General features: G+C 44.3%; 1 protein-coding gene across 2 annotated transcripts in view; it reads right to left on the bottom strand.

Annotated features, from left to right (window-relative positions):
- The window catches only part of SLC5A5 (solute carrier family 5 member 5), a 305,199-nt gene that overhangs the window by 144,903 nt on the left and 133,232 nt on the right, over positions 1-27,064 (bottom strand). For both annotated transcript variants that reach the window (XM_068234114.1, XM_068234113.1), the window contains exon 7: positions 9,915-10,055. In XM_068234114.1, coding sequence (XP_068090215.1) covers positions 9,915-10,055 — 141 coding nt within the window. The remainder of the gene's footprint in view (positions 1-9,914; positions 10,056-27,064) is intronic.

The following is a 27,064-nucleotide window of genomic DNA, read 5'->3' as shown; positions in this document are numbered from 1 at the left end:
TGTCTCATCCAGTTAGGTTGGCTCTGTAAGCTTATAAGCATCATAAGCATAAATAGATTGTTTGATATAAAGGTTATATTCTTTTAACATTAATGATACAAAGCAAAACGTATTTTTTTTGGTGTTTATTATCATTTATACACTGATGATGACACCCAGATGTTTCTGTGCATTCCATCTCAGTCCTGATAGTCATTTTGGATTGAAAACTCATCCTGGATCGAACAGAACTACATAATCTTTCCCCTTGAATCTCCGTTTTATTCTCTGACATCTCTTTATTTATAATACTGTCATTCCTTTTGTAAAGCAAATTGTCTGCCTTGGAGTCATACTATTAACTGTAATCTTTTCTTCTTTTATCAAATCCAAAACATTACCAAATCCATTCAGTTTCACTAGCACATCATAACTAAGGTACAATCCTTCCTTGCTCCAGAGTATGGTTATGTGTAAAATGTTCCTAACCTGCAAATATTCCCTCACCCGGGAAGTTGTAGCTGCAGTATAAAATTATTTTGATCAATGATAGCTGATCAGTGGCTGGTTGCTTTCATTTGCTAGTTTACTGCAAATACTGACAGATACAGTACGTTGTAATTTTTGTACCTAAAATTGGCTAATAATTGAGAAGTTGTCTTATCCAAGATTTAGGTCCTTCTTAAGTCCACCCATATGTCCTATTATTATTGATTTATATAGCGCCATCATCTTCCTTGGTGTTGTACAACAGAATATGAGGCATAACAATACAATATCAACAATACAGTTACAGTTAACAGTATAGGCAATGATGGATTATAACAAATGCAGTGAACAAATCAATGATAGATTTTTACATAATGGTAGAAGATATGCACACACATTACACATCATTGTGAGACAAAAGGGGAGGAGAGCCCTGGCCAATAGGCCTTACAGTCTAAACGTTTAAGGGATAGTACAGTAGGTGAAGGGAAGCTTTGTATGAGATGGCAAAATGGTGGTTAGTTGCCAGAAGGTCCTGAGAGAGAGAGAGTATGCTTGCCTGAGGAGGTAAGTTTTCAGCTTGCACCTAAAAAGGGTAAGTGTGGGTGAATGGCGGATGTGTTGAGGGAGGGTGTTTCAGAGGAGAGGAGATGATCAAAACAATCTACAATACAATAGCATCTACAATAGTCTTGTAGTGAGAAGAGGTGACCAGAGAGAAAGACAGGAGAATATCATTAGAAGAGCAGAGATTGGGTGTAGGGTGGTATCTGGAAATAAGTTTATTTAGATAAGAAGGAGCTAGGTTGTAAAGTGTTTTGTAGGCAAGTGTCAGGATTTTGAATTGTATCCTTGAATTACTCTTACTGTAAAGAACCCTTATCTAAATAAATGGCTAAAACCTTTTTCCTCCATGCACAGATCATGTCCCCTAGTCTTTTGTAGCAGCCTAGGGACAAAACAATGAATCCACCAAGCTTTTATATTGCCCTCTGATGTATTTTTATATGTTAATTAGATCTCCTCTAAGGTGTCTTTTCTCCAGACTAAATAAGCCCAGTTTATCTAACCTTTCTTGGTAAGTGAGACCTTCCATCCCCATATCAATGTTGTTGCTTGTCTCTGCACCTGCTCTAAAACTGCAATATCTTTCCTGTAATGCGGTGCCCAGAACTGAATTCCATATTCCAGATGTGGCCTTACTAGAGAGTTAAACAGGGACAAATTATGCTAGCATTCCAAGTTTTTATTTCCCTTTTAATGCATCCCAAAATTTTACTTGTTTTAGCTGCAGCGGTTTGGCATTGAATATGATTATTTAACTTGTCAATGAGTACTCCAAAGTCTTTCTCCAAATTTGATGTCCACATCTGTATCCCACTTATTTTGTATGGTGCTAGACCATTGGTACGACCAAAATGCATGACATTTTTCAACATTGAATTTCATCTGCCTTTTATGTGCCCATATAGCCATCCTATCCAGATCCTGTAGCAATGTGTCACTATTCTCCTGAGAGTTGATGATTCTACACAATTTTAGATGGTCTGCAAAAATAGCAATATTGCTTTCTACTTCATCTACTAGGTCATTAATAAATAATTTCTAAGAGCAGTGGACCCAGTACTGACCCCTGTGGGACCCCACTGCTAACAGTCACCCATTTTGAATATGATCCATTGACCACAACTCTTTGTTTTCTGTCCATTAGCCAGTTCCCTATCCATGCACACAGACTCTTTCCAGTCCTTGCATACTCAACTTTTTCACCAGACTTTTGTGGGGAACAGTGTTGAAGGCCTTTGCAAAGTCCAAGTACTGTATATCACATCTACAGGATTCTCAATATCCACACTAGCGTTCGCTACCTCATAAAAGCTGAGCATGCTAGTCAAACAGGACCTGTCCTTAGTAAACCCATGCTGATCCTGTGAAATAAGATTATTTTCTGCTATAAAGTTTTGTATGGTATCGCTTAGTAACCCCTCAAATTGCTTGCACACAACTGACGTTAAGCTTACATGTCTACAATTTCCCGGATCTGATTTTTTGCCCTTCTTAAATAATGGGAAAACATGGGCTGTACCCTAATCTATTGGTACTTTGCCTGTTGAAAGAGTCACGACAGATACGATAAAGGGGTTTTAACAATAACTGCACTTAATCCCCTTAGAACCCGAGGATGTATGTCATCCTGGCCAGGTGCCTTATCCGTTTTTTATTTCATATTTTCTTGCCTTCACTTCTTCCTGCGTTAAAGGACCACTGTCGCAAAAATCTTAAAATTTAAAATATATGTAAACATATACAGATAAGAAGTAAGTTTCTTCCCGAGTAAAATGAGCCATAAATTACTTTTCCCCCATGTTGCTGTCTCTTACAGTAAGTAGTAGAAATCTGACATTACCTACAGGTTTTGGGCTAGTCCATCCCCTCATAGGGGATTATCAGGGTTTTCTTTATTTATAAAAGCACTTAGTAAATGGCAGTTGCTCCGTCCAACTGCCAAAAAAGTGTGCAGCGAACACGGAGGCTGGCCAGCATCTTTTTATAAATCTTTTTAAAGGAGTGTCTTTATAAAGAATAAAGGCCATGCTAAGAATCCCCTATGGAGAAATGGACTAGCCCAAAACCCATCGGTAATGTCAGATTTCTACTACTTACTGTAAGTGACAGCAACTTAGGAAAAAAGTAATTTATGGTTCATTTTACTCTGGAAGAAACATACTTCTTATTTGTATGTGTTTACAAGTATTTTAAATGTTAAGATTTTCGCAATAGTGGTGTTTTAAGTATTTAATATTACAATTGGAAGAATCAGACCCTTCTGCATCTGTAATTTGCAACAGCGATGTTTACCTTGTGAAGACAAAAGCAAAGAAAGCATTTAATAGCTCTGTCCAATTTTCTTTCACTCTACTTCTAATCATCTAAATAAAACTCTATCACAATCATCTCTTGCCATCTTTCTTGACGATGATATCCCCCACCTCTTAAAGAACTCCAATGAATATAATGAAATAAAAAAAAGTGCTTCATTTTTACAATAATTATGTATAAATGATTTAGTCAGTGTTGGCTCATTGTAAAATATTTTAAAATTTACATTCTGACATTTATCACATGGTGACATTTTTACTACTGGCAGGTGATGTAGCTGCTGCTTGCTTTTTTGGCAGTTATAAACAGTTGTAACCAGCTATTTCCCACAATGCAACAAGGTTCACAGACAGGAAACTGCCAGGACCATGGTCCTCAGAGTTTCCTGTGGGAGGGGTTTCACCACAATATCAGCCATACAGAGCCCCTTGATGATCAGTTTGTGAAGAGATTTCTCAAGTAAAAGGGGGTATCAGCTACTGATTGGGATGAAGTTCACCAAAACCTCTTGGTCACGGTTTCTCTTTAAGGTGCCCAGTAATGATACAATCTTTTTATGCAATCTTTCCATGTCTATGTAAAATGAGGGACAACCTAACATTTCTGTTCAAAGTATATTCAATCATTCACATGTCTCATGGTCAGGTCTTAGTGCTGAGTATATGCAGAGGCATGCTGACCCTATTACGGCACAGTTTATTGACCAAACCTATATACTCACTACAGGAATTGTATTAAGCTCACCTGTATGTACTGTAAGTATGTATGTATGTATGAATGTCACTGCTCTGTACATTTTGGTGCATCTTGAGGGCCATTTCCATGAGAAATCCGTTTCAGTCTTTGTACTTTGTAGCTTTGTTGTTGGAATGCTTGTGTTATGGCCAGTATTTCTAAACTCGTACACATTAACTCTCACCATTCTGTTTGCGTTTTGTAATATTTGAACATGGATAGCTCAAACAGCTGAATCATCTTGACAAGGAACCTTTTTCCCTAAACTACATATTAGTACATTGCATTCTCTTGCTGTTACTGGAAAAAAAAGTGTATGTCACTGATTGTGTCTTGTTGATTTTGGGCGAGTCTGGCTTCTTTTAGCCCTTAGCTTCCTTATAGTCTGCCCTTCAATCATTTTTTGAATGATATTTTCTCTAATTGAAGAAACTGGGCTGCTTGTATTTTTCGGGCAATATGAAGATTTTGCACTCTTTTGATTGTATTTTCAATCATTAACACAATCGTCACATCATTATATTAATTTTGAATTTGGACATTTACCGGAAGTTATAATTTTCCCTCTCACTGCCAGGTGTGTGTGTGTGCGTGCATGCGTGCGTACGTGTGTCTAGCTTATCCCTGTGGCGGCTAATACACAGGGGTATGCGGTATGTATGGTACTCATGCTGTGGATCCTTGAGGGTCCCAATGATACCTTAGTAAATCTGGTCCAAAACTTCTGGCATTTTTGTATCTGATATCTAATGTAAACCCAAAGAGTTCTATTCTATGCCTATGTATTTCCATTTTGCTGGTCAGTGACATAAAACATTCTTATTGTTGGTTCTGTTTTGAGATTGTGGAGGACAGCTGAAACTAAAGCATAAATAAATCTTATTACATGAAAACTCATGAGGAAAACAAAAGCACTTACAAAGTACATAAATCCACTAATTAAATCAATTAAAAAAAACCCAGTCATACTCACAAAAATATATGCATGCCACATTATTAGCAAACACGCTGAACAGGAAACTGCAGGTAATGCACTGTTTCTGCTGTAATGCTCATTATCATTCAGACCAGAGTATACAACTCAGATCTGTATTAACTCCCATTGACATAATTAGGTACTGGATCTCCTTCTTGCAGGAGCAAGTCTTGCATTTTTACCTAACTCACACCAAAGACTGAGAGTGAGCAGTAAACGCAATTTTCTGTTGCAGAAAAATTATGGATGGCATGTTGCAGATTTTTGCATCAGATTCTGAATGCAGAAAAACTGACTCCAATGAATGCCTATGGGCTTGTTTCCACTAACATGTTCATTGTATGGGAAACTATGCACGATGCAGAAATCTGAAAATAGTGTTTAGTGGAAACAGGCCCACAGGCATTCTTTGGAGTCAGATTTTCTGCATCCAGAATCTGCGTGTAGTGTACAGGCCCTAAAGGAAAAATAGCATATTTCTGGCATTTTTGTGTTCATTGTATAATCTTACATTGTGGAATGCAAACATGTTCCTGGTTCACACCTAAAGAAATTGTGATCCACTTGCGATTTGCAAAGTGCCAGTGCAGTGTCACCATTCAAGGGTGTTCCCACAGCAGCAATGTGATTTGTTTAAAATGTAGCATTTTTGGCGTGATTCAGCTTGAATGAACATGCAAAAGTGCCAATCCTTCAAAAAGTGATATGAAAATTGTATTGCTCTTAGGCTTAGTTTTGTGGTGTGAACAAAGCCTTTAAGGCCTGGAACCCACTACAAATCGCAATCACTAGCGACTTGTATGAGCGTTTTGTAAGCGATTTTATGAGCGTTTTCTGGTGATTTTGGTAGCGATTTTAAAAAGTGTCAGCATTTTACCAGCGATTGTGTAGCTATGAGCGTTTTTGACTCTGATGGCCATACGCTCGACCTCGTATTCATTCGTCTCTGTTCTGTCACTGACTTTACTAATGATCCACTACTACTCTCTGACCATAACCTACTTAACTTCTCTCTCTCCTCTTTTGCTACCACCCTGGCACAAGCCCGTTCACATACTCGCAGAAACTATCGCAATCTAGACATGCAATCTGTCTCTGATGCCCTGGCACCCCTCCTCACACAATCCTTCACTGACCCAGACTCAGCCGCTATACACTACAACAGCTCCATTACAAAAGTCATGGATGACTTCGCCCCTCTTGCCAATGTCCGCCCGCACCGTGTCAGTCGACAACCCTGGATGACCAAAGCCACTTAACAGTTAAAAATATGCTCTATAGCAGCTGAACGGCGTTGGAGGAAAAGTAACACAAGTTAGGACTTCATCTCATATAAAATAGCCTTGAACAACTTCAGAAATGCACTCTCTGTGGCAAAACAGTCCTATTTTTCTTCCCTAATATCTGCCCATTTCCACAATCGAAAACGCTTGTTCAGCAGCTTCAACTCCGTTCTCCATCCCCCCCCTCCTCCTCCTCCTTCATCTTGCTTATCAGCTGAAGAATTTGCAACATACTTCACTGATAAAATTGACAAAATACAGCCCTCAAATCCCACCTCCACACCTCTCATTGGGCTTGATTCACAAAGTGGTGCTAAAAGTTAGCACGCCTGTGAAAACCCCCTTAGCACGTCTAAACGAGCTTTTTGCGCTCAAAACTTTATGCGCGCAAAACTTTATGCGCGTAAAACTTTATGCGCGCACTACACAGAGCGCAGGTAAAACTTTACGTGCAAAACTTTGCGCGCGATCTGATTGAGAAATCTGGTGCTAACCTACTTAGCACCCTGGTTAGCATGTCTAAAGACTTTAGACGTGCTAAGTAGGTTAGCACTGCTTTGTGAATCAAGCCCATTGACTGCTCTCTAACTGCCTTCTCTGCACTGTCTGAACAATCTCTCCTATATAATATCCAAAGCTCATCTAACCACCTGTTCTTTGGATCCTATTCCCTCCCATTTCATTCCGCAGCTATCCTCATCTTTCATGCCTGCACTAACATCGCTATTTAACCTGTCCCTCTCCACTGGCATCTTTCCGTCCCCACTCAAAAAGGCTGTTGTGACACCACTACTTAAAAAAAAAAACATCTCTAGATCCTACCACACTGGCCAACTACCGCCCAGTGTCACTTCTTCCATTTGCATCCAAATTACTTGAACGCCATATACTGTACATGCAGAATTAAGCCATTATTTATCTGCTAACTCCCTACTTGATCAGTTCCAGTCTGGCTTTCGCTCTAACCACTCTACAGAAACTGCCCTTAGTAAAGTGGCCAATGATCTTCTTACAGCTAAATCCAAAGATCAATTTTCCATACTCATCCTTCTTGACCTGTCATCAGCATTTGATACTGTCGACCACACCTTAGTCCTACAAATATTTTCAAATGTAGGAACAAAGGGCCTTGCTCTCACATGGTTATCTTCCTACCTCTCTGGAAGGTCCTTCACAGTCTCCTACTCAGATCAGATCTCTTCTTCTCATGTTTTGTCTGTCGGGGTTCCTCAAGGCTCTGTCCTTGGTCCCCTCCTCTTTTCCTTCTACATGCATGGTCTTGGTGACTTAATCAACTAATTCGGGTTTCAATACCACCTGTATGCAGATGATACACAACTGTACCTCTCGGCCCCAGACCTTAACTCCCTCCTCAAACATTTTCCAGACTGCTTGTCTGCTATATCCTTCATGTCCTCTCGCTTCTTAAAACTTAATATGAGTAAAACAGAGCTAATCATTTTTCCACCATCTCTGTCCACCTCTCTGCCTGAAGTTACAATAAATATTAACCTCCCTGGCGTTCTGATTTTTTTACCCTATTTTTTTTCTATCATGTAGCTAGCCTAGTGCTAGCTACATGATTCCCCCCTCCCTGCGGCATCCCCCCAGCGTCTCTGATCGCCGCCGGCGCCTATGTACAACAGGTAATCCCGTTCTGAACTGGATTTCCTGTATGGGCTTCCCCCGTCGCCCATCTTTCTTCTCGATCTTCCTCTGCTGACCCTCTCTGTCAAGCTCTTCACAGGCTGCCAATTAACCAGAGGATCCAGTTCAAACTCCTAACCCTAACCTACAAAGCTTTCCACAGTCTCTCTCCTCCTCACTAATTTCCAGATACAAACCCAATCGCAATCTCAGATCTGCACATGATCTTCTGTTGTCCTCCTCTAGAATTACCTCCTCACATTTACAAGATTTTGCACGCGCTTCACCCCTCCTCTGGAATGTCCCCCCACAACACATTGTCACTCGCCAACCTTTGTTACCTTTAAACGCTCTCTAAAAACTCATTTGTTCCGACAAGCATATGCGCTACCTTAGGCCACTTCCCTTTGTCCTAAGACCAAATTGCACTCCTACTAGGTATCCTAAAACACACTGCCTCTGTATATTTGTTGTATACTACCCCTCCTCTTGACCCCCCCCCCCCCATTCCCTTTAGATTGTAAGCTCGCAAGGACAGGGCTCTCTCCCCCTTTTGTGTCTTGGAAATCATTATACATTTTATTTATATAGTTACATAGTTATTTTGGTTGAAAAAAGACATACGTCCATCGAGTTCAACCAGTACAAAGTACAACTCCAGCCCGTCCCCCACATACCCCTGTTGATCCAGAGGAAGGCGAAAAAAACCCCACAAGGCATGGTCCAATTAGCCCCAAAAGGGAAAAATTCCTTCCTGACTTCAGATGGCAATCAGATAAAATCCCTGGATCAACATCATTAGGCATAACCTAGTAATTGTAGCCATGGATGTCTTTCAACGCAAGGAAAGCATCTAAGCCCCCTTTAAATGCAGGTATAGAGTTTGCCATAACGACTTCCTGTGGCAATGCATTCCACATCTTAATCACTCTTACTGTAAAGAACCCTTTCCTTATCATGTTACTTTTATCACTGTCATTACCAATTTTGTATTTTGTATTTTGTATCATTCTTTGTATTTTGTCACTAATTATGTATCTTGTATATTGGTGCACACCATTGTCTGTATTATTATGTACCCCATGTTCGTTTCTTACTTTGTACAGCACCACGGAATATGTTGGCACTTAATTAATATGTTGGCACTTAATAAATAATAATAAAAACTCTGATTGGTCCTTTAATTAATTTAAATGTTTTTACAGTGTGTAGTCATTTCAAAATGCTAGCAAAATCACTCTGTGTAGGTTTTGATGAGCGATTATGCTAGCATTTATATACTTTACATTGCAGAAACGCTAACGCTAAAAAAGCTGCATGTCCTGCGTTTACGATTTTGGTAATCGCAATTCCTCCAGTGGAATTTGGCCCATTCATTACCATTAGCTGAGCGTTTAGGGAAATCGCTAGTGGTTTGAATCGCTTCCTAAACACTCACAAAATCGCTCTAGTGGGTTTAAGCCCTAAGAGTTATTTTATATTTTTGATTAATTTCAATAAATGTATTCATGCCCTATTGATTGTTTACCTAACATATGTGAATCTATCTAGTAGGACTGAGTTTTTCAAATAATGGGGCGATTTCACAAGGTGAAGTCACACCACCGGAATAAAAGCCACTTACTCCTATATGTTTTGATGTCATGTATGATCTCGCAGGTTATTCACATGTGTAGGGTGAGGTGGCAAGCTGGCAGCTTTCCCAGGAAGGTACAGCAGAATTGCTAGATAACACTTAAGATTTTTCTATGCTCAAGGATTGATATTTTTTGCCGTTATAGCATGGATGATAGAAATTATTTTGAGTTTTGGTACAATTTTTAAATATACAGAGGACCTCAAGGTGGGGAATCGGCAATTAACCAAATTGAACTATAAGATGCAATAGTCAATATTGTATTTAGATAGATAAAGATAGGACTCACAGTTTTGCTTGGGATTCAGTTTTGCAGGCTATATAACGCTGAACTTGTGCTTGATGAACGCCATACATTGACAGCCAAAGGAACGAGCTACCACATACGAAGGTCCAGAAGGTATATCGCCTTCGAGGATCTGGGTCAAAGCTGCAATAGTAAGAAAATTTGGTTTACAGGAGGTATGCTTATCTGTACGCATGCATGTACTGTATTTAGTAAGATCTTGTCAATACTCTCAGTTCTGCAGTATTATAATCAATGTTGAGTCGATATGGTTTCTAGAACCAAGCTTCACATTACACTGGGCTATTCCACATAGACAGGATTATTGTAACACTTCAAAACTGTTCCCAGAATGAACAGATCAATTCAAAATAACTTGGAGGCAGCCCTATGAATCCCTCAAGCTAGGAATACACAGGTTATTTACAGTGATTAATCACTTGAGGACCGCAGTGTTAACCCCCCCCCTCCCCCTAAAGAAGCTTTTTCATGATATTGACCACTGCAGCTTTAAGGCATAGCTGCAGGGCCGTACAACTCAGCACACAAGTGATCCCCCCCCCTTTTCTCCCCATCAACAGAGCTCTCTGTTGGTGGCGTCTGATCGCCCCCCCCCCCCCCCCACACACACACACACACATGTTTTTTTTTTAAATACATATTTATTTGAATATTTTCAACATTTATTTCTTTATTATTCTTTTTTATAATTTTAAGTCTGAAAATTGCTAAACACTGTCTTCCCGTAACTTCTTCCACCTTCTTATTCTCAGTATACACATGGCTTCCCCTGTAATACATGAATGCTGGGAAATGTAGTATTATTCTTCCTGCTTTAGGTGTCACATGGTAACACCTACCGGTAATTGTCCCACCTAACAGCTGGAAGATACTTTTCTTCTTTACATTAATTATACTAATGTATTGATAATAGAATTTCCCATGTTCAATTTTGGCTTTAGTTGGGCTTTAGCAATGAGGAGAGGAGGCGTCCTCCATTCTACTTGACCGCAGTGATCCAGTGCTGGGACTTTCTAAACGTATTTGACTAGAGCTTGTTAAATATGTGGCCACGTTCTGTCCATGTCTCAGCACAGCTGCAACTACTTCCCGCGCCTGCACAGTAGCACAGAGCCTCTTCTGCATGGCTTTTTCCTCTTTGCACAATCGGCTTAGTGCTGCTGCACAGACACGGGCCATACATGCACCTGCACAGTGCGGCTGTGGTCATACATGAATAGGATCATGGCCGTGAAGAAGAAGGGGTCCTGGAAAGCAGTGGTGGGGTGGAAGAGGGTCTAACTTTATTGTTTTTTCCCACAGGTTTGCTTCTACACTAATCATTAAGGTTTTGTAAGTACTACTTTAGGGATCAAATGTAATTTAGCATTGTGGATACTCTGTCACAATTCTAAAGGTTGCCCAAGGTTGTTGAAACTATTGTTGATTGCAATGGATAATTTTGCTTTTGTGAAATATCACATCATTTTTGCAATTTTTATCTTGAATGTTATTCCAATTCCACATTTAATCTTGATTTCATGTAATGTTCGCAAGTTACAAGAAATTACATTTACAGAATTCACTTGCTTATTTTGCGTAAATGAGCATATGTGCAAAAATGTATGGACATGAAAGCAAAAATTCATTTTCAACAAATAGAAACCAGAAAACAAGGGAGAAAAACACAGGGACACCGGGAGCCCGTTCTGGTGTATTATCGTTGATAAACGGGATTATTGTAATTTATACTCACAGGTGTGGGTTGCTCTTAGAGACAACCACTCATCTAGGCATGTGGGGAAATCCTGTCCCCACTCGGTCTTTCGACGATTGTTCGCTGCTCCTTAAAGAAAAACTTCACTCCACCTGCCATGCCGTGGGGTGGTAGATAAAGTTTGTAAGAGTAGGAGGCACCCAATGATCAGTGGTGTCTCTGCTGACCAGAATGAGCTCAATCAGAAATATAGTCAGTACTTTATTAAGAGTGTGATCACACGTGATTTAACAGTAACACAGGAGTACTCCTATGTGATAGCCCTTAGCGGTAGGAACTATCACTGGTGTAAGCGAGGTCGTACAAGCAGGGTCGGTAACGGGTCGGTCAGGTCGCGGTACAGAAACGTCAGGCAAAATCGTAGTGAATAAACAGGCCGGTTTCCGTAACAAACAGATGGGCAGAAGTACAGAATCAGGAGGCAATGTCAGAGTCGAGGTCGGGACGAGGTCGGCAACAAACAGACAGGCAGAGTACAGAATCGAGAGGCAGAAGGATCGTCAGAAGTTCAGGCAAGGTTCATACACAATAAGGCATACAATGAATAATAATATAATAATTACTATTACGAAATATCAATAATAATAATCCTAGCTATGTGTGCATCCCCGGGGTCCTGCCGGATCAAACACACTGGGAACTGACTAAGGTCTAAGAGCTTAACCGCAAAGTTTCAGTAGCAGCAGACAACGATCTACTGACAGCCCGGGTCTTAAATACAAAGGGTAATACCCGCGGCTCCCGCCAACTCGCCCCAGCCAATCAGAGGCGAGAGTCAGACCAGCGCTGTCAGCTGACCGGCTGGTCAGCTGACCCGCCTCCTCAATGCATAAAGGTCCTCTCTCCGGGTATGCGCGTGCGCACTTCTAACCTGATCTACCCTGGAGAGACCTGTCCTGCCGAGAAGGGATGAGCAAGAGGCTGTGGCGGGATCCGCCGTGGCGTCAGATGCGGGAGCGGCGGTTGCGCTGCTCCCCGCTGCAGAGGTAACAATAACATTACTGACATGGTGATAAATCAGGTGTATATATTCATCAATAATAGTTAAAGATATAAAAATGTCTTGCCTACCTTAAACAAGGAGACATCCGATTATTAAAAAAGAATTTTGATATTTATTAACAATCAACACTTCAGACAACGCGTTTCCCATCTCAAACCGCTTCCTCAGGTCAATTTAGGGTGCTATAGAGTTTTTTTGAGTCTCCTGGGGGCCAAAAACTATGTAGCACCCTAAATTGACCCGAGGAAGCGGTTTGAGCCGCAAAACGCGTTGTCTGAAGTGCTGATTATTAAAAAAGAATTTTGATATTTATTAACAATCGGATGTTTCCTTGTTTAAGGTAGGCAAGAAATGGTATACCTTTAGAACTGTTATTGATGAATATATACAATGGCTTGCAAAAGTATTCGGCCCCCTTGAAGTTTTCCACATTTTGTCATATTACTGCCACAAACATGAATCAATGTTATTGGAATTCCATGTGAAAGACCAATACAAAGAGGTGTACACGTGAGAAGTGGAACAAAAATCATACATGATTCCAAACATTTTTAAAAAATAAATAACTGCAAAGAGGGGGGTGCGTAATTATTCAGCCCCCTGAGTCAAAACTTTGTAGAACCACCTTTTGTTGCAATTACAGCTGCCAGTCTTTTAGGGTATGTCTCTACCAGCTTTGTACATCTAGAAGCTGAAATCCTTGCCCATTTTTCTTTGCAAAACAGCTCCAGCTCAGTCAGATTAGATAGACAGCGTTTGTGGCCTGCAGTTTTCAGATCTTGCCACAGATTCTCAATTGGATTTAGATCTGTACTTTGACTGGGCCATTCTAACACATGGATGATATGTTTTGTTTTAAACCATTCCATTGTTGCCCTGGCTTTATGTTTAGGGTCCTTGTCCTGCTGGAAGGTGAACCTCCACCCCAGTCTCAAGTCTTTTGCAGACTCCAAGAGGTTTTCTTCCAAGATTGCCCTGTATTTGGCTCCATCCATCTTCCCATCAACTCTGACCAGCTTCCCTGTCCCTGCTGAAGAGATGCACCCCCACAGCATAATGCTGGCGCCACCATTCTTGACAGTGGGGATGGTGTGTTCAGAGTGATGTGCAGTGTTAGTTTTCCACCACACATAGCGTTTTACATTTTGGCCAAAAAGTTCCATTTTGGTCTCATCTGACCAGAGTAGCTTCTTCCACGTTTGCTGTGTCCCCCACATGGCTTGTGGCAACTGCAAACAGGACTTCCTATGCTTTTCTGTTAACAATGGCTTTCTTCTTGCCACTCTTCCATAAAGGCCAACTTTGTACAGTGCATGACTAATAGTTGTCCTATGGACAGATTCCCCCACCTGAGCTGTAGATCTCTGCAGCTCGTCCAGAGTCACCATGGTCCTCTTGACTGCATTTCTAATCAGCGCTCTCCTTGTTTGGCCTGTGAGTTTAGGTGGACGGCCTTGTCTTGGTAGGTTTACAGTTGTGCCATACTCCTTCCATTTCTAAATGATCGCTTGAACAGTGCTCAGTGGGATGTTCAAGGCTTTGGAAATCTTTTTGTAGCCTAAATTTCAAAGCTTTAAATTTCTCAATAACTTTATCTCTGGCCTCTTTGGTGTGTTCTTTGGAGTTCATGGTGTTTTTGCTCCCAATATTCTCTTAGACAACCTCTGAGGCCGTCACAGAGCAGCTGTATTTGTACTGACATTAGATTACACACAGGTGCACTCTATTTAGTCATTAGCACTCATCAGGCAATTTCTATGGGCAACTGACTGCACTCAGACCAAAGGGGGCTGAATAATTACGCACACCCCACTTTGCAGTTATTTATTTGTAAAAAATGGTTGGAATCATGTATAATTTTCGTTCCACTTCTCATGTGTACACCACTTTGTATTGGTCTTTCACGTGGAATTCCAATAAAATTGATTCAGGTTTGTGGCAGTAATATGACAAAATGTGGAAAACTTCAAGGGGCCGAATACTTTTGCAAGCCACTGTACTCCTGAGTTATCACTATCAAGGGAGCCTCCTACTCTTACAAATTTTCAACAAATGCATTGGAGTCAATGGGTATTTTCATGTAGATGAATATTTCGCAAAATTATAAATCAATGCAAAATCACAGATTCTAATTACAATTACAGACAGTCCCTTACTTACAAACAGGTGATTGTAAGTTAACTTTGTAAGTCAAGTTATGTGTTATTTTCGGATAGATATGGACATACAGTATAAACAATGTTTTTTTGATTGTTTTCAAAGTGGTTTTAATGTGTTATAAACTAATTACAACAGTTTATACAATAAAAAACAGTACAGTATATTTTGTACATGAAGACAACTTTGTATGTATGAAATAATGTAACTAACGTTGTTTATGAATAGGGGACCATCTACATATTAAATTCATTTTGCAATAGTTCAATATCAACTAGTGAAATTTCGCTTTACAGTTTAGCATTGCGATTGTGGATTTCCTTTCAAAATTACCACTATGTTAAATTCAAGCTCATCACTAGTTGAGACCAGATGCAGTCCCTCCATACACCCCTTTTCTTTTTTAGAATATGGTGTTTTAGCAAACTAATAGATCCCTAAAGCAGCACAAAGTTTCTAACAATTAGTGGTTTGTTGCAAAAGTTTTAGCAGGGGTAGAAATCATTACTTCCTTTTTCTAAGCATCTATTATAATCATTTAACCTTAGCAACATTTTTAGTTTCCTTTAACTTTTTTGCAATGTTCAGTGAACACTGGTATACTCTTCATTGACCAAATGGTTAACTTGCAACCAATTCACTTGAGACCATAACCGTTGCTGCAATAAATTTACACCCAAGCAATCAATTTCCACAGGTGATATTAACCTTACACAAAAATTCCGTACATACATCTTAAAGAAAAGCAGAGAGAAACCATATTAACCACTTGAGGACCCACCCTTTACCCCCCCTTAAGGACCAGCGCTGGTTTGATTGATCTGTGCTGGGTGGGCTCTGCAGCCCCCAGCACAGATCAGGGTGCAGGCAGGGAGATCAGATTGCCCCCCTTTTTTCCCCCCTATGGGGATGATGTGCTGGGGGGGTCTGATCTCTCCTGCCTGCTGTGGGTGGCGCGGGGGGGCACCTCAAAGCCCCCCTCCGCGGCGAAATTCCCCCCTCCCTCTCCTACCTGCTGCCTCCCCCGGTGATCGGGGCTGCACAGGACGGCTATCCGTCCTGTGCAGCCAGTGACAGGACGTCCCCTGTCACATGGCGGCGATCCCCGGCCGCTGATTGGCCGGGGATCGCCGATCTGCCTTACAGCGCTGCTGCGAAGCAGCGCCGTACAAATGTAAACAAAGCGGATTATTTCCGCTTGTGTTTACATCTAGCCTGCGAGCCGCCATCGGCGGCCCGCAGGCTATTCACGGAGCCCCCCGCCGTGATTTGACAGGAAGCAGCCGCTCGTACGAGCGGCTGCTTCCTGATTAATTAGGCTGCAGCTGGCGACGCAGTACTGCGTCGCTGGTCCTGCAGCTGCCACTTTGCCGACGCACGTTATGAGTGTGCGGTCGGCAAGTGGTTAATAGATTTATACATACTTGGGGCTTCCTCCAGCCCCAGCTGCACCAATTGCTCCTACGCCACAGTCCTCAGTCTTCTCCCTCTTCTGTACCGGGTCCCGTAACTTCAGCCAGCCACAGCCAGTCTGCGCAAGCGTGGTGCGCTATCTCCGTCTCTCTCCGGTGGAGAATAGTACTGTGCCTGTGCAGTACTATTCTCCACCAGAGAGAGACAGAGAGTGCTCTGCGCTTGCAAAGACTGGCCGAAGTTACGGGATCCAGTACAGAAGACGGAGAAGATGGAGGACGGCAGCGTGGGAGTGATCCATGCACATGGGGCTGGAGGAAGCCCCAGGTATGTATAAAACTTTTAATATGGTTTCTCTTTGGTACACTTTAAGCTGCATGTATAATGAATGCAATTTCATGTCAAGCTACATGTTTACATCACATGATGCAAATACTTCAGTAATTGTACAGTAGAAATTTCTATTGATTCTGTGAATGGACTTCTAATAGGGGAAATTCACTGGAGAATTCCCACTAGGTAATTGTGGGTCACCATTTAAGGAAGTGGAGCCTGAGATTTTGTATGGGTCATGGGTTTCTATTAACTCAGAAGGCACAACATATGTGATTTAAGCAAATACTAAATAAATCTTCTTGTAAATATGCTCTTAAATGTAATATATAGATATTCACATGCGTCTCAGCAGTAACTTGTAATATATGTTGTGCCTTCCGAGATAACCATATCTCAGAACAACAACAACACTGTATCTTTGTTTTTCTATCGCATGCTATTAATGTCTCTGGGACCTTGTTGGAAACCTTACAGCTCACACCAGGAGCTACATTCAGCTATTCTTGTTGGAATGTGTATTTAGCAACAACAGTCAATTACTGTATGTGAATAATTATGCATTACCGGCGATACCTACAGTGTGGCAGTGTTAAAGTAACAAAGGTCTCTTATTACATCCTGGCCCTTATGAAAATCACTTTTTCTCCTGAGTTTTCTCCTAGTCAATATTTTCACACCTCATAAAATGTAATTTAAACCACCAGGAAAAAAAGAAAATAATTTTGATAGTACTTTCCCACCAACTTTTGGGTACCTTTTCAATTGTAAAGCGCTGAAAGAGAAAAATTTAAGAGAATATTAAAATTAACTCCTAGGAGATAACTCAGGATAAAACAATAACTGCATATGGCCCCTGTGTCTGTAAAAGAAAGTTGTGAGTAAATATTTCTTGTATTAATGGTGTGATGTTAGCCAGAAGAGCAAATACCACGACACTGGTTAATTTCTGTTTCTCCTGCATTCTACATTGCTGCGCACTAAGAAGCTAGATCGTACAGCTATTTTTTTTTTATATCAGATTATGGAGTTCAGCAATACAAAAGCTCCCAACAGGTTTTGAGAGCAAAAGATGATTTTGGCACAGTGAGTACATGGATTGCAGTGCAGTGCAGATCACAGTCATAAGCAGAGTACAGCAGTGCAAAAGAAAAGCACAGGCAGAGGCACAGTGAATTAATAGCTGCAGCAAGAGCAACATAAAGCAACAGACAGGGGCTTTGCTAGCTCCAAAGATCAGTGGCATGTGCTTCAGATCTATTCTGGGGTGCCCCGGATGTCCCCCAGGCAGAGTCAGAGCTGTGGTGTCCCAATGGCGCGTATGCTGGGAGCTGTGGTGCATCAATTGGGGGTATGCTGGGTGCTGTGGTGCCATGCTGGGTGCTGTGATACCTTTATGGGGGCATGTAGGGAGCTGTGGATCTTCGATGGGGCATGCTGGGAGTTATGGTGCCTCAATGGGAGGCCTGTGGGAGCATGGAAAAGAGTCCACTATAAGGTATGGGGAAACTGCCAGATAACCTGGCAGCAGGCCAACCCGCCCAGCAGAAAGCCAGGCCAGCCAGCACAGAAGCCAGGTAACTCTGCCTAGTTATGTTTAAGTGACACTGCCTATTTATCTGATATGCTGCATTTTGGGTTTTGTTTTTTTTGTATTAATGGACAGGAGACTTCATCCAACATTTTGCTGGGCAGGCCTACTTAGACCGCTGTTAAGTTCATATACATTTGGCTCCACCCATAACCACACCCACATTATGGTACATGGCCACACCCATTTTCCAGATGGAGTGCCCAATAGTGCTCCGGATCTCTTAGGAATCTAGCAATGCCCCTGGCAACAGATACACGCAGAGTAAGGGAAATCAGCAGAAATGGCTACAAGCATCTTTACAGCAAATTTATCCATAGCAAATCTGACAAATCACGATTATTAGACCTGGAAATTCAAGATGAAAATGCTTCTAGTAGATCAGAGAGCTCAAAGCATGATCTCCCTCTGCATAGATTATTATCAGATTGCGTATGTACGCCAGCATAAAAACGTCAAAAGAAATGTGAGAGAATCTGCTGAAAGTGCACGAGAAAGCAAATTTGGTCTGATACAGCTTTCTGATTAGATAGTTTATTGCACAAACTGATGAAAGATCAAGATATGCAAGATTATTTAAGATAAACCCTAGAAATGGTTAAATGACTGAGAAGTCTTCCAGAAAGTTGTGAAAATCTTGTGACACCACGATACACATCCAGATGATGAGCTTCCTCTAGTCTAGAGTATATGAAAGGAAAGTTGGTTGATGAATACAACCATAAAGTAGAGCAAGCCAGTGGTGCTCATCTGAGCTAGGATATCCGAGGTACTCAGATATCCTAGCTCTTTTCACTATTCGAGCTTGAATACCGAGCTCGAATAGTATTAGCTATCCGGGCTGTGCTATCCGAGCGCACTCGGATAGCAAGAAGCTATCCGGAGATATCCTAGCTATCCGAGCTCGGATAGCGCCACGAGCTCAGGTAGCGTCACGACAGACGTCACCTCGAGTCCTCACAAGTGAATCAGAGGGCTCCCAGCCCTCTGACTGCAGCCAATCACAGAGGGGGAGCCTGGCCAAGCCCCCCTCTATAAATAGCGGACGCCATCTTGCCTCACTCGTCCTGCTTGCGACTTACTGACTGATAGTACTGAGAGAACTGCTCCAGTGCTTTTTGTCTGTGTGCAAGTGCATTTCTATTGTTCTAAACCTAGCGTTTTTACACTCCAACACTTGATATTCAACTGTATTGCTTTGTATTGTAGATAGATTGTATTTTAGGCAGTTTAGTTTGTGTGATTACTAGGGACTAGGGAGGGAGACAGTCTGTCACTGGTGCTGCTGGCCCTGTGCCTAGGCAAGGCAGCCTGCCCTGCTCTGTGCTCTAGTCTCTAGTTACCTTACCTGTACTCTCACCTGTCCTACTCTACTCCTGTACTACTACTACTTCTGTGTAATGCTGGATACACACCATGAGTTTCCGCGTCGAATGCGTCCGTCGATACGCGTCGATTCGATTATTTTCGAGCATTTCCGAACGAATTTCGATGATCTTTAAGTCGATTGCCATGTAAAGTATGGCAAATCGACCTAACGATCCATCGAAGCTTGAATCGGACATGTCGGAAATAATCGAATCGACGCGTATCGACGGACGCATCGAACGCGGAAACGCATAGTGTGTATCCAGCATTAGATAGATTTGTACTATTTTGTAGTTAGCAATGCCCAGCTTTACTGCTATACCTGTCCTGCTGTATCTGCTCCCTGTAATCTAGTCACACCTGTTCTATTATTTAGCTAGATTCTTCAATTGTTTAGTTAGTAGTACTGTAGTGTACTGTACTCTAGTCTGTGTATAGGGACCGTCCGTCACCGCGTTACCTAGGGTCTTTGTGTGCGCAGTGCACATCTGCGCTGTCTGCACCCTCTCGTTAGTGCTACACCCGTCCTATTGTTTATATATTACTTCTATTGTGTATTCGCTGAATTGTACTGTAGTCTGTGTATAGGGACACCGTCAGTCAGCGTCAGCTAGGGTCTTTGTGTGCGCAGCGCGCACTCTGTCGTTAGCGCTACACCGATCTCTGCTGTAGAGTACACCTGTCCGTCACCTCACACACCCACCACCACCAGTCCCACCCCATTAAAGTACCCCACTTGTCCCACCCGCCTTTACATACATACGTTTCTTTTTTCATTTGTATAATATTAAAAATATACGATGTCTGGCACTGGCAGCTAGTGTTGGGCGAACAGTGTTCGCCACTGTTCGGGTTCTGCAGAACATCACCCTGTTTGGGTGATGTTCGGGTTCGGCCGAACATCTGATGGTGTTCGGCCAAACTGTTCGGCCATATGGCCGAACTAAGAGCGCATGGCCGAACGTTACCCGAACGTTCGGCTAGCGCTGTGATTGGCCGAACGGGTCACGTGTAGTGTTGGGCGAACATCTAGATGTTCGGGCCGAACATGGCCGCGATGTTCGGGTGTTCGAGCCGAACTCCGAACATAATGGAAGTCAATGGGGACCCGAACTTTCGTGCTTTATAAAGCCTCCTTATATGCTACATACCCCAAATTTACAGGGTATATGCACCTTGGGAGTGGGTACAAGAGGGAAAAAAATTAGCAAAAAGAGCTTATAGTTTTTGAGAAAATCGATTTCAAAGTTTCAAAGGGAAAACTGTCTTTTAAATGCGGGAAATGTCTGTTTTCTTTCGACAGGTAACATGCTTTTTGTCGGCATGCAGTCATAAATGTAATACATATAAGAGGTTCCAGGAAAAGGGACCGGTAACGCTAACCCAGCAGCAGCACACGTGATGGAACAGGAGGAGGGTGGCGCAGGAGGAGAAGGCCACGCTTTGAGACACAACAACCCAGGCCTTGCATGAGGACAAAAAGCGTGCGGATAGCAATTTGCGTTTTGTCGCCATGCAGTCATAAATTTAATACAGATGAGAGGTTCAATAAACAGGGACCGGAAACGCTAACCCATCACAGATGTTAATTGTTCATGTTACTTGGTTGGGGTCCGGGAGTGTTGCGTAGTCGTTTCCAATCCAGGATTGATTCATTTTAATTTGAGTCAGACGGTCTGCATTTTCTGTGGAGAGGCGGATACGCCGATCTGTGACAATGCCTCCGGCAGCACTGAAACAGCGTTCCGACATAACGCTGGCTGCCGGGCAAGCCAGCACCTCTATTACGTACATTGCCAGTTTGTGCCAGGTGTCTAGCTTCGATACCCAATAGTTGAAGGGTGCAGATGGATTGTTCAACACAGCTATGCCATCTGACATGTAGTCCTTGACCATCTTCTCCAGGCGATCGGTGTTGAAGGTGGATCTGCACGCTTGCTGTTCTGTGTGCTGCTGCATGGGTGTCAGAAAATTTTCCCACTCCAAGGACACTGCCGATACCATTCCCTTTTGGGCACTAGCTGCGGCTTGTGTTGTTTGCTGCCCTCCTGGTCGTCCTGGGTTTGCGGAAGTCAGTCTGTCGGCGAACAACTGGCTAGAGGAGGGGGAGGATGTCAATCTCCTCTTTAAAGTCTCCACAAGGGCCTGCTGGTATTCTTCCATTTTGACCTGTCGGACTCTTTCTTCAAGCAGTTTTGGAACATTGTGTTTGTACCGTGGATCCAGAAGGGTATAAACCCAGTAATTGGTGTTGTCCAGAATGCGCACAATGCGTGGGTCGCGTTCAATGCAGTCCTAGGCCGAAGAGGTCATAGCCTAGGGTCACAAAAACCTGTTTATTTGGGCTATTTCAATGGTAGTGATGGTGACGTACATAAATCTCAGCCATGGCTGTTAGCAACGTCTGAATTTCACGAAATGTCTCATGCAGGTAGAAGACATATTGTTAGACTTGGATTCCAAAGATGGGGTCCCTACATCTCTGCAAACCAGAGTTACAGGGGTCCAAAATTGCAAATTTTCTAGCATTGTAGGGACCCTTAGGGGGATCATGACTGGTGAGTTTTGCCACTGCTGAGCCATTGCCCTTTGAAATGGTGTGAGATTTTGGAACGGTAAATAGTAGGCCCAATGAAAGCCTATGGGGGATTTTACCAATTTTGGACCCCTGTAACTCTGGTTTACAGAGATGTAGGGACCCCATCTTTGGAATCCAAGTCTAACAATATGTCTTCTACCTGCATGAGACATTTCGTGAAATTCAGACAATGCTAACGGCCATAGCTGAGATTTATGTACGTCACCATCACTACCATTGAAATAGCCCAAATAAACAGGTTTTTGTGACCCTAGGCTATGACCTCTTTGGCCTAGGGGCCCGAAACTCACCAGTCATGTTCCCCCTAAGGGTCCCTACAATGCTAGAAAATTTGGTACTGCTGAGCCATTGCCCTTTGAAAAGATGTGAGATTTTGGAAAGTGAAATAGGGAGGCAATGAAAGTCTATGGGGGATTTTACCAATTTTGGACCCCTGTAACTCTGGTTTGCAGAGATGTAGGGACCCCATCTTTGGAATCCAAGTCTAACAATATGTCTTCTACCTGCATGAGACATTTCGTGAAATTCAGACGTTGCTAACGGCCATAGCTGAGATTTATGTACGTCACCATCACTACCATTGAAATAGCCCAAATAAACAGGTTTTTGTGACCCTAGGCTATGACCTCTTTGGCCTAGGGGCCCGAAACTCACCAGTCATGTTCCCCCTAAGGGTCCCTACAATGCTAGAAAATTTGGTACTGCTGAGCCATTGCCCTTTGAAAAGATGTGAGATTTTGGAAAGTGAAATAGGGAGGCAATGAAAGTCTATGGACCCCTGTAACTCTGGTTTGCAGAGATGTAGGGACCCCATCTTTGGAATCCAAGTCTAACAATATGTCTTCTACCTGCATGAGACATTTCGTGAAATTCAGACGTTGCTAACGGCCATGGCTGAGATTTATGTACGTCACCATCACTACCATTGAAATAGCCCAAATAAACAGGTTTTTGTGACCCTAGGCTATGACCTCTTCGGCCTAGGACTGCATTGAACGCGACCCACGCATTGTGCGCATTCTGGACAACACCAATTACTGGGTTTATACCCTTCTGGATCCACGGTACAAACACAATGTTCCAAAACTGCTTGAAGAAAGAGTCCGACAGGTCAAAATGGAAGAATACCAGCAGGCCCTTGTGGAGACTTTAAAGAGGAGATTGACATCCTCCCCCTCCTCTAGCCAGTTGTACGCCGACAGACTGACTTCCGCAAACCCAGGACGACCAGGAGGGCAGCAAACAACACAAGCCGCAGCTAGTGCCCAAAAGGGAATGGTATCGGCAGTGTCCTTGGAGTGGGAAAATTTTCTGACACCCATGCAGCAGCACACAGAACAGCAAGCGTGCAGATCCACCTCCAACACCGATCGCCTGGAGAAGATGGTCAAGGACTACATGTCAGATGGCATAGCTGTGTTGAACAATCCATCTGCACCCTTCAACTATTGGGTATCGAAGCTAGACACCTGGCACAAACTGGCAATGTACGCAATAGAGGTGCTGGCTTGCCCGGCAGCCAGCGTTATGTCGGAACGCTGTTTTAGTGCTGCCGGAGGCATCGTCACAGATCGGCGTATCCGCCTCTCCACAGAAAATGCAGACCGTCTGACTCAAATTAAAATGAATCAATCCTGGATTGGAAACGACTACGCAACACTCCCGGACCCCAACCAAGTAACATGAACAATGAACATCTGTGATGGGTTAGCGTTTCCGGTCCCTGTTTATTGAACCTCTCATCTGTATTAAATTTATGACTGCATGGCGACAAAACGCAAATTGCTATCCGCACGCTTTTTGTCCTCATGCAAGGCCTGGGTTGTTGTGTCTCAAAGCGTGGCCTTTTCCTCCTGCGCCACCCTTCTCCTGTTCCATCACGTGTGCTGCTGCTGGGTTAGCGTTACCGGTCCCTTTTCCTGGAACCTCTAATATGTATTACATTTATGACTGCATGCCGACAAAAAGCATGTTACCTGTGCAAAGAAAACAGACATTTCCCGCATTAAAAAGACAGTTTTCCCTTTGAAACTTTAAAATCGATTTTCTCAAAAACTATAAGCTCTTTTTGCTAAATTTTTTTTCCTCTTGTACCCACTCCCAAGGTGCACATACCCTGTAAATTTGGGGTATGTAGCATGTAAGGAGGCTTTACAAAGCACAAAAGTTCGGGTCCCCATTGACTTCCATTATGTTCGGAGTTCGGCTCGAACACCCGAACATCGCGGCCATGTTCGGCCTGTTCGGCCCGAACATCTAGATGTTCGCCCAACACTACTGGCAGCCGCGGTTTAGGCAGGGGCAGCAAGGGCATCGCCAAGAGAGAAGGTCGTGGGCGTGGCAGCCATGCCACCACCACCATGTGCAGTTCTGCATCTGCACCAGTGGCTATTCCGCCATTAGCCATTGGCCATGGACGCCTTGGCCGCCCAACAGCTGGGAGTCACGCTGCAGAGACACAGCAGCAGCAGCGTGTGGCGCAGATGTTCCTCCCACCGCCAGGTCGTAGCCGTCCTATTGAGGAGAAGGACGCAGACGCTGTGGTGGAACTGATGGTGGATGAGCAGGCCACCATTAGCTCTGGAACCGAGTCCTCCACCCCCGCCACCACTCCTGTTTGCAAGAGCAGCAGCAGCAGCCGCCCAGCACTGCCTGGGGGGGGGGGGGGGGGGGGGAAGGAGGAGCGAACACGGTAAATCCAGCGCTGGAGACTTGGACGCAGCAGCGCAGGAGACTTGGGCGCAGCCTGCGCCACCATAGGCCGTAATAGGAACTACGGCTATCGCAGGCACAGGGAGTAACTTCAGCGCCGTCAGAAGACGGACCTGAAGTTGCTTTTAAAACAATAATTCGGATTCCAGCGATTGCTGGAAGCTGAATTATTTCATTCCCCCACTATCCATGTCAGCCTGGAGGGGGAATAGTAATTAACACGGCCCGGACTTGTGCGGCAGCAGGATCAGCCATATACTGGCTGTGTTCTGCGCCCAAATCTCCGGCGCCGTTCTCTCTCGTACGCAGGAGGAGTGCAGTTCTCTAGCCCCAGCTGGCAACACCAGCACCCTGTCACTCAGCAGCACCTTCATGTTATCCCCAAGCACAGCGGGGCTATGGAGTGCTGTTGCGGCAGAATTGGAGGAGGAAGGAATGCCTATGGGCACTTTGGGGGATAATGCTTTGGACAGTCAGACAGTGGTGACTGTCCATCTGCCCATGCATGCAGAAGGGGAGTTTGGGGGATCCCAGCAGGACATGTTTGCGGAGGGGGAGGATGATGATGACAGGGTGAAGGACAAAGACTTGGTGCCAGGTCCTGGGAGTGGGGATGTCATCAGCTCTGAGGAGGAGGAGGAGGATGTGTCTGTGGGCCTTGCTAGAAGGATCAGCATCACAGGCATGGGCAGGATCACAAGTGGGCGTGGTATGCAAGCCACACAGTGTGCTGATCAGGAGACGAGTTCTGCCAGTGCCACCACCAGCCGCACCAAGAACCCCCCCCCCAACCACCACAGGGAGACCAGCGGCAGCAGCACCTTCCAGCCGAAGGGGCAACTTCACCTACCCAATATGGAATTTTTTCACCCTGCCATATTTGGAGTGCAAGTATGCCACCTGCAACCAGTGCCGCAAGCAGCTCAGCAGAGGGAAGGAGCCCTCTGCATTTGGCACCACCTCTCTGGTCAACCATCTTGCAGGGAAACACTTTCATGAGCATGAGGAGTTCGTGAAGTTGAAGGAAGCTGGCAGTGGCAGTGGCAGACCCGCCACCACTGTGAAGCCGTCGGCAGCAGCCACCCGCCCTCCTCCACCTCCTCCAGCAGCACCAGCAGGAGTGCGTCAGCAACGCACTGCTCCTCCTCCCTCTGCAACTCCTGCCGCCGACACTGAGGCCTGTTCTGGTGCCGACATTTTTTCTCACGCACGGCCATCCCTGCACTTCACCGCTCTGTGATGGCCAATGTCGGGAGAGAGCTGGAGCACGAGGTGGGTCAACGGGTCCACGTCACCATGGACTTGTGGAGCAGCCGGTTTGGGACAGGCCGCTATCTGTCCTTCACCGTGCATTGGGTCAGCTTGGTGGAAGGGGGTGAGGAGGGGGGAGCAGCATCGGGCACTGTCAGAGCAGCAGCACCAACAACGCAGTGGGTGGTGCCACCATGCAGGGTCAGCGGAACAGCAGCAGGTTCCTCTGATCCGCTTCCATCCTCCAGCACACCAACCCAAACCCCCCGCCTCAGCAGCAGCGTGAAGCCCCGCCACTGCCAAGCGCTGCTGGAATTGGTCAGCCTGGGGAAGACCAAACTGACGGCGAACCACGTCCTGGCCAAACTCCGAGAGCAGGAGAGGAATTGGCTGACCCCCAGAGGCCTCAGAGTCGGAGAGGTGGTGTCCGATAATGGGGCAAACCTGGTTGCTGCCATCAGCAGGGGAGACCTGACCCACATCCCGTGCCTGGCGCACGTCCTGAACCTGGTAGTCCAAAAGTTCCTGCGGACCTACCAGGGGATGGACCGACTCCTTGAGGTGGCAAGGAAGGTTGTGCGTCATTTCCGGCACTCGCCTGCAGCCGTGGTGAGCCTGGAAGAGGTGCAGAAGGAGCTGCACCTGCCACAGCACCGGCTCATGCTCGATGTTCATACTCGCTGGAACTCCACCCTGGCGATGTTGGAGCGTCTGGTTGAACAGAGGCAGGCTGTCAGCCAGTACGTTGCATGAGCAACAGTTGCCTCCCTCACTGCAACTGGGCGTGCCGCCACCAACCTCCCGTCCATCATCTCCACGGAGGACTGGGGGCACATGCAGCAGGTGTGCTCAGTCCTGGCACCCTTCCTGCAGGCCACCAACATGGTGAGCATTGACCATGCAATGGTGTGCGAGTGGGTCCCCTTGGTGTGTGTGCTGGACAGGGCCC

This window comes from Hyperolius riggenbachi, chromosome 1 (genome assembly GCF_040937935.1).
Source record: "Hyperolius riggenbachi isolate aHypRig1 chromosome 1, aHypRig1.pri, whole genome shotgun sequence".
NCBI classification, from domain to species: domain Eukaryota; kingdom Metazoa; phylum Chordata; class Amphibia; order Anura; family Hyperoliidae; genus Hyperolius; species Hyperolius riggenbachi.
Note: the sequence above shows the minus strand (reverse complement) of the source record. Positions and strands in the feature narration are given on the sequence as shown.